Raw genomic sequence first — 11,949 nt, 5'->3', positions numbered from 1 at the left:
GCCCTCATCCCGGTCGTTTATAAAAATGACGAACAGCAGTGGACCCAACACCGATCCTTGTGGTACCCCACTAGTAACTGGACTCCAGGATGAACATTTCCCATCAACCACCACCCTCTGTCTTCTTTCAGCAAGCCAATTACTGATCCAAACTGCTATATCTCCCACAATCCCATTCCTCCACATTTTGTACAATAGCCTACTGTGGGGAACCTTATCGAACGCTTTGCTGAAATCCATATACATCACATCAACCAGTTTACTCTCATGTATCTGTTTGGTCACCTTCTCAAAGAACTCAATAAGGTTTGTGAGGCATGACCTACCCTTTACAAAACCGTGCTGACTATCCCTAATCAAATTATTCTCTTCTAGATGATTATAAATCCTATCTCTTATAACCTTTTCCAACACTTTACCAACAACTGAAGTAAGGCTCACTGGTCTATAATTACTAGAGTTGTCTCTACTCCCCTTCTTGAACAGGGGAACCACATTTGCTATCCTCCAGTCTTCTGGTACTATTCCTGTAGACAATGACGATTTAAAGATCAATGTCAAAGGCTTAGCAATCTTCTCCCTGGCTTCCCAGAGGATCCTAGGATAAATCCCATCCGGCCTAGGGGACTTACCTATTTTCACACTCTGCAGGATTTCTCATACCTCTTTTTTGTGAACCTCAATCCCACCTAGTCTAGTAGCCTGTATCTCCGTATTCTCCTCACCAACATTGTTGTTTTCTAGAGTGAATACTGTTGAAAAATATTCATTTAGTGCTTCCCCTATCTCCTCTGACTCCACACACAACTTCCCACTACTATCCTTGATTGGCCCTAATCTTACTCTCATCATTCTTTTATCCTTTAAATACCTATAGAAAGCCTTAGGGTTTACCCTGATCCTATCCACCAACAACTTCTCATATCTCCTCCTGGCTCTTCTGAGCTCTCTCTTTAGGTCTTTCCTGGCTACCTTGTAATCTTCAAGTGCCCTGACTGAGCCTTCACATCTCATCCTAACATAAGCCTTCTTCTTCCTCTTGACCAAACATTCCACTTCCTTCGTAAACCACAGCTCCCGCGCTCTACAGCTTCCTCCCTGCCTGACCAGGTACATACTTATCTAGGACAATCAGGAGCTTTTCCTTGAATAAGCTCCACATTTCTAATGTGCCCATCCCCTGCAGTTTCCTTCCCCATCCTATGCTTCCTAAATCTTGCTAATTGCATCGTAATTGCCTTTCCCCCAGTTGTAACACTTGCCCAGTGGTATAAACCTATCCCTTTCTATCACTAAAGTAAACATAACAGAATTGTGATCGCTATCACCAAGTCTAACACCTGGCTGGGCTCGTTACACAGTACCAAATTTAATGTGGCTTCTCCCCTTGTTGGCCTGTCTACATACTGTGCCAGGAAGCCCTCCTGCACACACTGGACAAAAACTGACCCATCTATAGTACTCGCACTATAGTGTTCCCTATCAATATTTGGAAAGTTGAAGTCCCCAATGACAACTACCCTGTCTCTCTCACTCCTATCGAGAATCCTCTTTGCTATCCTTTCCTCTACATCTCTGGAACTATTCGGAGGCCTCTGGAAAACCAACAGGGTGACCTCTCCTTTCCTGTTTCTAACCTCAGCCCATACTACCTCAGTTGACGAGTCCCCTAACATCCTTTCTGCAACTGCAATACTTTCCTTGACCAACAATGCCACACCTCCCCCTCGTTTACCATCTTCTCTGTTCTTACTGAAACATCTAAATCCTGGAACCTGCAGGATTTTGTGCAGATTTAGGCCAAGGCTGTAATGAGATCATAAGCTGAGTAGCCCTAACCGAACAGAATTCAGTAAGCTGTTAATCTTTGATTTGTGCTGCTTCATATCACTGACAATAATCCTTCATAATTTTAATAGCCTGATTATGTAATTAAATGGTTAGGTTGTATTTGTCCTGCTTTGTGGGCAGGACATACCTGGGCAATTTCCCACATTCCTAACTAGATGCCACTGTTGTAGGTGGACTGGAAAAGCTGGGCTAGGGATACAGCTGAGGCACACATCTTCAGTACTAATTCTGCAATGTTATCACTGCTCATAGCATTTGCAGTATCCAGTGTCATCTGTCAATTGTTGATATCACATGGAGTGAATCAATTTGGCTGAAGGTTGTTATTTGTGATGCTGGCAACCTCAGGAGGAAGCCAAGATGGGATCATCACTTAGCACGTTTGGCTGAAGATTCTTGCAAGTGCTTCTGGCTTGTCTTTTTTGCTGATGTTCTGATCATCCCCATCATAGCCTCCTCCAGTTAGATGTTAATTGTCTGCCATCATCGTCAACTGATGTGGCAGGACTGCAGAACTTGAATCTGATGTGATTGTTGTTGGATTGCTTAGGTCTGTCTATTGTAAATTTCTTGGACTATTTGCATGCCAAATAATATAATGTTCTTGCTTCACCAGGTGTCAACCATTTTATGTATGGCTGGTGCTTTTCCTGGCATGTAATACTGCACTCGGCAATAGCAGAGTGGGAGATGTGCTGGGTCATGAAGTTACAGATTGTAGTCGAATACAATTCTTCAACTGCTGATATCTCACAATGACTTTGAATCTTGAGTCACTAGGTCTGCTGACAAATTATCCCATTTAGCAGGTGCTCGTCCCATGTAAAAGATTGAGGGTATCTTTAATATGAAGAGAAGATTTTTGTCTAACTAGGACTGTGCAGTGTTCTGCTATTGTCATGTATGGATATTTGTGACAATTAGATTGGTGATATCAAGGAGAATTAGATTTTCCCTTGTTAGTACCTTCACTACCTATAGCAGACCCAGTCTAGCAGCTATGTTCTTTAGAATCTGCAAGCCCCGAGAGTACACTGACTTCACTCAGAATCATAGTCATACATCACGGAAATGGATCCTTTGGTCTAACCAGTCCATGCTGACCATAATCCCAAACTTAACTAGTCCCACCCGCTTGTTCCTGGCCCAAACCCCTCCAAACCTTTCCTATTCATGTACTTATCTGAATGGCTTTTTAATGTTGTTGTAATTGTACACACGTTCACCACTTCCTCAGGAAGTTCATTCCACACGTGAACCGTCCTCTATGATACATTTGCCCCTCATGTCTTTTTTTTTAAACCTCTCTCCTCTCACCTTTAAAAATATGCCCCTATTCACAAATTTTCATCTCGCCTTATTTGCTACAGTCCACATTATTTGTGGGTTTGGCTGCAGAATCTTTACTCCCCTAATTGATAGATCCTAACAGATTGTGTGCTACTTCATGGTAACTAAGGAATTTCTATTGGAGCATTATCTGTGTTTTTAATGTTATCCATGGGAGATCCATGCTCCTAACCCTCGCGAATAAGAAAGATTTGGTATAATACTGCTGCCGAACTAATTCCTATGCCTTTGCCTTCCTCTGTTCTACTTCCAAGTCCTGATCCCTCATCTGAGGGATGATGGTGATAATTAATAAGAGATTTCTTTGCCTCTGCTTGAACTGATGTCGTGAGACTCTGTGGGATCTGGAGTCAATGTTGAAAACTCTCTGGCTACTGTGTACAATTGCACAATGGTGGATCCATTTTGATTGTGGGATAGGACACCCCTCGGGGTGGCAGTGTGATTCTATGGCAGGCTAAGCTATGGACCGGTCTCCAAATTTGGCACAAGCCCCAGATGTTTTTAAGTATCCTGCAGAGAAAACTAGCCTGTGCGTGCTTTTATTGTTTCCAGTGTGAGGGATTCAATTCCACTTCATTCCTAATTGACCTTACTGTGGCAATATGATACCACTGAGTGAGTAACTTTGTCATTTCAGACAGCAGTTAAGATTGTAGGTCTGGTGGCGAGGACAGTAGATTTCTTTCCTGAAAGGGCAGTAATTAATCAGATGGATTTTTCTGACTATCAACAATGGTTTCATGGTCACTATTACTGAGTTGAATTTCATATGTTTATTAATTAAATTCAAGTTTCACCAGCTGCCACGGTCAGTTTCAAACCCATGTTCCTGAGTAGTGGCCATTATCACTATGCCATTGCCTCCCTGAACTGATTTAAAAAAAAACGAATAATAGGACCACGGTAGCAGCTAGCTCTGTTATCCTGAGTAAGGAATTTACCTCTGTGCTATTAATATTTCTCAGGGTCCATACTTGGTTACACTATTTATTACTTCCTTTGGCAGAAGGAGTGTATTGTCCCTAATTCTTTTTATCTCTCCGTAGGGTCGAAGATGTGTTCTGAAAGATTGCTGCAAAATTCTGGACAACACTGTCCTTCCGCCAGAAACTGTGGTCCCGCCTTTCACAGTCTTCTCAGGCTGTCCAGGTGAGTATAGCTAAATACCAACATCATACCCATGATAGCTGGAATCATGCTTGATTCTTTGGGTCAAAACTAATTCCCCTCTGTGAGGAGAGAGCGGCAGCTATGTTTACTATAGCTGGTGAGCTAGATAAAGTCCTGTTAGAACCTATACTGCTAAAATAATTGGTGCACTAAGGTTCCACATGGTAGACTGGGTTAGTAGGGTTAGATCACATGGGATCCAGGGTGAACTTGAAGGTAGGAGTCAGAGAGTGGTGGAAGAAAATTGCTTTTTGGACTATTGCTTAGAGGCTTGTGACCAGAGATGTGCCACAATGATCGCTGGTAGATCCACTGCTTTTTGTAATTTTATATTCACATTTACATCATTTATACAGGAGCATGATTAAAGTTTGCAGATGACATCAAAATAGGTAGTGTTGGGTCAATGAAGGTTACCTCAGAGTACAGCGGGACCTTAGATTGGCCAATGAGCGGTAGATGGAGTTCTATTAGATAAAAGTGAGGTGTTGCATTTTGGTAAGGCCAATCAGAGCAGGTCTTGTACGGTTAATTGTAGGGCCTGGGGAGTGTTGCCTTACAAAGAGACCTAGAGATGCAGGTGCATACTGCCTTGAAAGTGGAATTGCAGGTAGAGAGGGTGGTAAAGAAGGCATTTGGCACCCTTACCTTCATTGGTCAGAACATTGAGTATGGGAGTAGGAGCATCACGCTGTGGTTGTACAGGACATTGGTGAGGCCATTTTGGAATACTGCTAACAAGTCTGGTCAACAAGAAGGATGTTATTAAACTTGATGATGCTGAAAAGATTTACGCTGATGTTGCCACAATTGGAGGATTTAATTATGGGAAGAAGCTTAATAGGCCAGTGCTTTTTCCCTGGAATTTTGGAGGTTGAGGGGTGCTGTTATAGAGGCTTATAAAATAATGAGGGGCATGGATAGGGTAAATGGCCAAGGTGTTTTTCCTTGGCTGAGGAAAAACTAGAGGGCATAGAATTAAAGTGAGAGGTGAAAAATTGAAATGGACCTGAGGGATAATGTTTTCATGTAGAGGGTGGTGTATGTTTGCAATGTGCTGCCAGAAGAAGCAGTGGAGGTGGGTACAGTAACAATTACTAAGTTTGCAAGTGACACCAAAATATACACACTATACTCATGCAGAGGAACAGGAGCAGATTGTATGGGAAAGTATTTAATTGAGGGAGGGGAATTACAATGCCATAAGGCAGGAACTGGAGTGCCTAAATATGGAACAGATATTCTCCGGGAAATACACAACAGATGTGGATGTTGCTTAGGAAGCACTGGCTGATTGTGCTTTACAGGTTTGTCCCACTGAGGCAAGCAAGGGATGGTAGGTTGAAAGAACCTTGGATGACAAGGGATGTGGAACATCTCCAAGAGGAAGAAGGAAGCTTACTTAAGGTTGAGAAGGCAATGATCAGACAGGGCTTTAGAGGATTGCAGGGTAGCCAGGAAGGAACTGAAGAATGGACTTAGGAGAACTAGAAGGGGGCATGAAAAAGCTTCAGTGGGTAGGATTAAGGAAAGCCCTAAGGCGTTCTACACTTATGTGAGGAACAAGAGGATAGCGAGAGTGAGGGTAGAGGCAATCTGGGATAGTGGAGTGAACTTGCGCCTGGAATCGGAGGAAGTAGGAGAGGTTCTTAATGAATACTTTGCTTCAGTATTTGCTACTGAGAGAATCCTTGATGTTTCTGAGGACACCATGAAACAGACTGAAATGCTAGAACAGATTGATATTAGGAAGGAGGATGTGCTGAAAATTTTGAAAAATGTAAGAATAGGCAAGTCCCCTGGACCAGATGGGATATACCTTAGGTTTACAGGAAGTGAGGGAAGAGATTGCTGCACCTTTGGCGATGATCTTTGCGCCCTCACAGTCCACTGGGGTAGTACCAGGTGACTGGAGTTTGGCAAATCTTATTTCCTTGTTTAATAAAGGGAATAGTGATAATCCTAGGAATTACAGACCAGTTAGCCTTATGTCTGGTGGACAAAGTACTGCAGAAGATTCTGAAAGATAAGATTTATGATTACGTGGAAAACCATAGATTGATTAGAGATAGTCAGCATGGCTTTGTGCAGGACAGGTCATGCCTCACAAACCTTATTGAATTCTTTCAGTATGTGACAAAAAATGTTGATGAAGGTAGAGCAACAGGTGTGGTGTACATGAATTTTAGCAAGATGTTTGATAAGGTTCCCTATGGTAGGCTCATTCAGAAAGTCAGGATGCAAGGGAAATAGGAAAACCTGAGAGTCTGGACACTGAATTGGCAGACACATAGAAGACAGAGGGTGGTGTAGATGGAAAGTATTCAGCCTAGAGCTTGGTGATCAGTGGTGTTCTGCAGGGGTCGGTTCTGGGATTTCTGCTGTTTGTGATTTTTATAGATAACTTAGATGAGGAAGTGAAAGGGTGAGTTAGTAAGTTTGCCAATGTCAGGAAGGTTGTGCAGTTGTGGATAGTGTGGAGGGCTGTTGTAGGTTGCAACGAGACATTGACAGGATGCAGAGTTGGGCTGATAAGTGGCCGATTGGAGTTCAACCTGGAAAAGTGTGAAGTCATTCACTTTGGAAGGTCGGATTTGAATGCAGAATATAGGGTTAAAGGCAGGATTCTTGGCAGCTTGGAGGAACTGAGGGATCTTGGGATCCAAGTCCATAGATCCCTCAAAGTTGCCACCCAGGTTGATAGGGTTGTTAAGAAGACATATAGTGTTGGCTTTCATTAGCAGGGATATTGAGTTTTAGACTGCGAGGTTATGCTGCAGGTCTATAGAGTCCTGGTTAGACCACACTTGGAATATTGTTAGTTCTGGTCGCCTCATTATCGGAAAGATGTGGAAGCTCTGGAGAGAGTGCAGAGGATGTTTGCCAGGATGCTGTCTGGATTGGAGGGCATGTCTTATGAGGGAAGGTTGAGGGAGCTGGGATTCTTTTCATTGGAGTGAAGGATGAGAGGTGACTTGGTAGAGGTGTACAAGATATTGAGAGGCATAGATAGACAGACCTTTTCCCATGGCAGAAATGGCTATCACGAGGGGGGTAAAATTTTAAGGTAATTGGAGGAAAGTTTAGGAGAGATGTCAGAGATGGGTTCTATACACTGGTGTAAAGTGGCAGGTGCGTGGAATGCACTGCCAGCAGTGGTAGTAGAGTCAGATACATTTAGGGACATTTAAGTGACCCTTGGATAGGCACATGGAAGTTAATGCAATGAAGTCTATATAGGTTAGTCTGCTCTTTGAGTAGAATAAAATACTGGCACAACATCGAGGGCCGAAGGGCCCAGTACTGTGCTGGACTGTTCTATGTTCTGAAAGGCATCTGGGTGGGCATATGAATAACAAGAGTTCAGAGGGATATAGGCCAAATGCTGGCAAATTTGCTATATGATGCTATAATGGTATGGCATTACATGGGAATATAAATACAGAGGAAATTGAGTATAATTCAGTATCTGAAGATGTTTTACTGTGGGTAAAGGCACTATATAAATATAAGTTTTTGCAGTTGCAAACATTTCTGCACTTGCACATTGGTGCAATGTGCAATCAGATACTCGAATATTCACATTCACATCTGAATGTAATAGTTTCCAGAATCTTTGAACTGTTTGTAATGTTTTTGCTTTGCTTTACTTCAAATTGTGGGGTGGGGATGTTTGTTCATGTTGAGGCCCTTGGAAAAAGGAAATCACTTTGTTGTTCTCCTTCTGATATCCTCAACCCTGTAGGTTCTCAAATGATCAGTCCAGAGAGACCGTGTAGTTTACAATGCTTATACCCTGATTTGGGAGAAGAAACTGGTTCATTCCTAATTATTTTGAACCATTTGCCTGGGGTATAATTTGTGTTCCTCAGATTGTGGACTGTCCTGTTTGTTTCAATGTCTAGCCATGGCTCAGTGGGTAACACGCTCTTCTGATTGAAATTGAAATTGGACTTGTACCCACAGTGACCTGAGCCAAAAATCTAAGGTGACACTTTCAGTCCAACCCTTTGCAGTATTGCATCAACTGAGGTGCTTCTTTCAGATCAATAATAAAATAAGATCCTACATGAAGGGAAAGTGACTTTCAAAATTAGAGTGTATTTGGATAACTTACCTATGTAATTGCATCGATCTTTACCTCCATCCTATTCCATTTTTGAGACACTCTGGTAGATCATAAAACTATCTTTTTATATTATTAATTAGTTCAGTAGTTCAATGAAATTGCGCTTTACTTTTTTTAGTAGACATTATATTCCACACACAGATCCTTCATGGAACTTGGTACAACCAAGTGTATGTAGGTTAGTCTGATCTTAAAGTAGGATAAAAGGCTGGCACAACATCAAGGGCCAAAGGCCTGTACTGTGCTGTATTGCTCTATGTTCTCTGACTTGCCAGGTGAATGCAAAAACATCCACGGCACCATTCAAAGATGAACAAGAGAATTATTCCCAGTGTCCTAGCTAATCTCTCCAACAATATCTTTAAACCAAATTATTTAATCACTATCAAATTGTTGTTTGGAGTTTTACTATACACAATTTGATCGCCATGTTTCATAAATTTATTCTGTTTCATTTAAACTCATTTGGCTGTCATACACTTTGAAGTATCCTACAATTCTAAAAGGCAATCTTCCATGTACAAAATAACAGTGCAGTCTAATATTAATTACAAAGTGAAGTTCCTACTTAAAATAATTTTAAGAATTTTGTTTTCTGACAGGCCTGTTTGCTGGTGAGCTCCCAGAGTGTACACAGGAGCTTATGATGGATGTCACAAAGAGCTACTACCAGAAGTTCCTGCCACTGTCTCAGATATGAGGTGTGGCTTTACTTCAGAGCACTACAAGTACAGGTAAGATGATCGGAGGTGCCTAGTGCTAGTGAAGCTCTAAATGAAAGTCAGCATATACCTACCTTTTTGAAAACAAGATGAGACCTTAATATTTAAGCTGCTCTTGTGTCACTCCAGCCCTCTCTGAGTCCTTGACCTCCGGGGTAGATTTGAGACCCCAGTTCTCTTTTTCCGTTGGCCAAATCCTGAAATATTTTTCTTGGTAATTTGCTTGTCTGTTTCCAACACCTACAGAAATATATTTTTTTTATTTTAAAAGTAGTTTCCTTTGAAGGCTGATGATCTGTCTCACCCCTCTAAACAGCATGAAACACTTTAGAGTCTAGAGGAGGTCTTGTTCTAAAGAGGTGAACTGAGCTAGGAATTAATAGATAAGTCTGTGGAGACAGTGGTACTGACTCAGAAGGGTTCCAGATATGTGATGACTTGACCATTCTGTCAGTACTCCGTCTTGATAGAGAACTAAGTTGTCACAGGTGCCATCTCCCAGATGTGACATGAAACTAAGGCCGTCTTCATGTTAAAGCTCTCTGATTCCATGACATCATATGTAAATGAATAAGTGTTGCTGGTCATGAAACAGAAATGATGGTCATCCATAATCCAGTATCTGTCTGTACAAAATAAACATAATTTATAGCTCTGTAATATTGTCTAGTGCATTGTAATGAAATATAAAGTATTCTAGGAAATTTGTGATTAAATGTATGCCTGTAGTGACTCAAACTGTATTACTTATCTGACACAGCATTTCTACCCTTTCCTTCCACAATAATTTTGAAAAATCATTTATTCACTTACAAATTTTGAAACATTGATTTGGAGGCAGTGCTTATTTTGTCTTGAAGGGGTTTGGTTTAAGTCTCCTATATTTTACAAGATAACAATGCTGAAGCAGGTAGCTGGATTCATTTGTTACCAAGTCTGCACATGTACAATTCTGTTTGCTATGGGTAATTTAAGAATAATTGATTTAAATTTTCAACTATCTACAGATTACATGTGTTATCTCACTGGATATATTAACAGTCTGGTAGGATTATACATCTTAACTCTGCCCTCCATATTTTTTTATTTTTTATATAAACCAGCTGAATGTTTTCTTTAAGTCTCAGTTTTAAACCCATTCTTCCCGAGTGTCCATCATTATACATTTAATTTTACTTTTTCTTGTTGCAGAATCCAGTTAATTGGGGAACTCAAAGTGAACAGCTGGAAAAACAGAGGGTCCAAATTCTGCCTGAGCATTTCAAAGTGATGGAGTGGCTCTAACATGAGGAAGCTCAAGTTTTCTAAATGATAAATATGTTCATCTTTGGTCTGATGAAGATTTGCTGGTCCTCCATACTGGGAGTGATTCTCTGTGTAGTCTTCAGTTCAATGTTACAGCATAACGCCAGAGAAAATCCAGAGTACTGGGCATATATTTATTTGATGAAACGTTAAATCACTGATCCTCCGGCTGAGTTTAATCCACTTGGAAAAGGCTTCAGTTGTGACTGAATGTAAAAATTGTATGAGTTCTCTCTTTCGTATTCACTTGTATTAGGCTTAATGTTTGTGAAATGCCATTCAGATTAACTGCTATCTACTATTTGCAAAATTCATGAGTTTCATCTGCATAACTACCAACACCAGTTGGAATTCTCATTGCTGCAATAACTTGAGCTCTGTAGAGAGTAGAATTCTTGGACATCAATGAGTAGTGCAACATGCAGCATTATTTCAGGACTTGGCTGTTTCTTGGATGCTGCTGAGAACTAGGAGGTCAACAGGTAGATAGGAAGTTGTCACCCCTTCCAATAAAACAGTTAGCTAAAATGTAACCAGTTTTTATGACAGAACTTTCATTAAAGACCAATTCCTCCGGCAAGGCGCATTGATAAAATAGTATGACTTAAGGGAATTGACTCCACAGGGAAACCAAGGATGGACAGCATTTTTAGTTTGAGCTTTAACTCAAAAATAAAATTTAGTTTTTGAGGTCACTGCAGCAAGCAATGTACGTAATGAATTTAAGTCGAGTGTGGTACTGGAAAAGAATAGTAGGTCAGGTGGCATCAGAGGAGCAGGAAAATTGACGTTTTGGGCAGAAGCCCACCCAAAACGTTGATTCTCCTGCTCCTCAGCTGCTGCCTGACCTGCTGTGCTTCTCCAACACCACACTCTCGACTCTAATCTGCAGTCCTCACCTTCAACCCGTAATGAATTTAACCCTACTTATAGCTATGTGCACTTTAATTCTTCTATAAAGACATGACAATCCAAATTTGGGGGCCTTGAGGCAAGGAGATAGAGTGTAAGCCAGTGTTAGTTTTGGGCACTAGGAGCTCCCTGATTATTTGGGTGTTTTATGATTGCTTCCTGAAACCCACCGACCACCACCACAGCTAACAGATGTTGGGGAACTGAGGACTGCTTTACCATCGCCTCAATTGAATTGGTCAGTGTCCATAAGTGGACTTTGTGGAAGGCATTGTGTAAAGCTATAATTCTAGGAATACAGCTAAGAGTAAGAATTATGCCAGATTGTGAAATACAGGGTTTACATTTAAGATGTCAGTTTGTTTTTTTTTCTTATCACCTGGTTATCACTTTTTAGCCATTCTGATATGCTGCCAATTCTTTGTATAGTAAATGAGTTATCTGAGTTAAGTAAATGGACAATGGGAAGTCAGAACCTGCAATGTAACTGACTAAATACAGTGGTCC

The 11,949-nt window shown here is 41.1% G+C and overlaps 1 protein-coding gene across 1 annotated transcript in view; it reads left to right on the top strand.

Moving 5' to 3' along the window:
• dctn5 (dynactin 5) overlaps positions 1-11,336 on the top strand; it is a 19,360-nt gene extending 8,024 nt beyond the window's left edge. Inside the window, exons 5-7 of the mRNA XM_043711705.1 lie at positions 4,251-4,353; positions 9,106-9,237; positions 10,417-11,336. Of these exons, the coding sequence (XP_043567640.1) occupies positions 4,251-4,353; positions 9,106-9,203 (201 nt within the window). The 3' untranslated portion in view covers positions 9,204-9,237; positions 10,417-11,336. The remainder of the gene's footprint in view (positions 1-4,250; positions 4,354-9,105; positions 9,238-10,416) is intronic.
• Positions 11,337-11,949: the final 613 nt, after the last annotated feature.

This window comes from Chiloscyllium plagiosum, chromosome 21 (genome assembly GCF_004010195.1).
Source record: "Chiloscyllium plagiosum isolate BGI_BamShark_2017 chromosome 21, ASM401019v2, whole genome shotgun sequence".
NCBI lineage: Eukaryota > Metazoa > Chordata > Chondrichthyes > Orectolobiformes > Hemiscylliidae > Chiloscyllium > Chiloscyllium plagiosum.
This window is presented reverse-complemented; position numbering and strand designations above follow the sequence as displayed.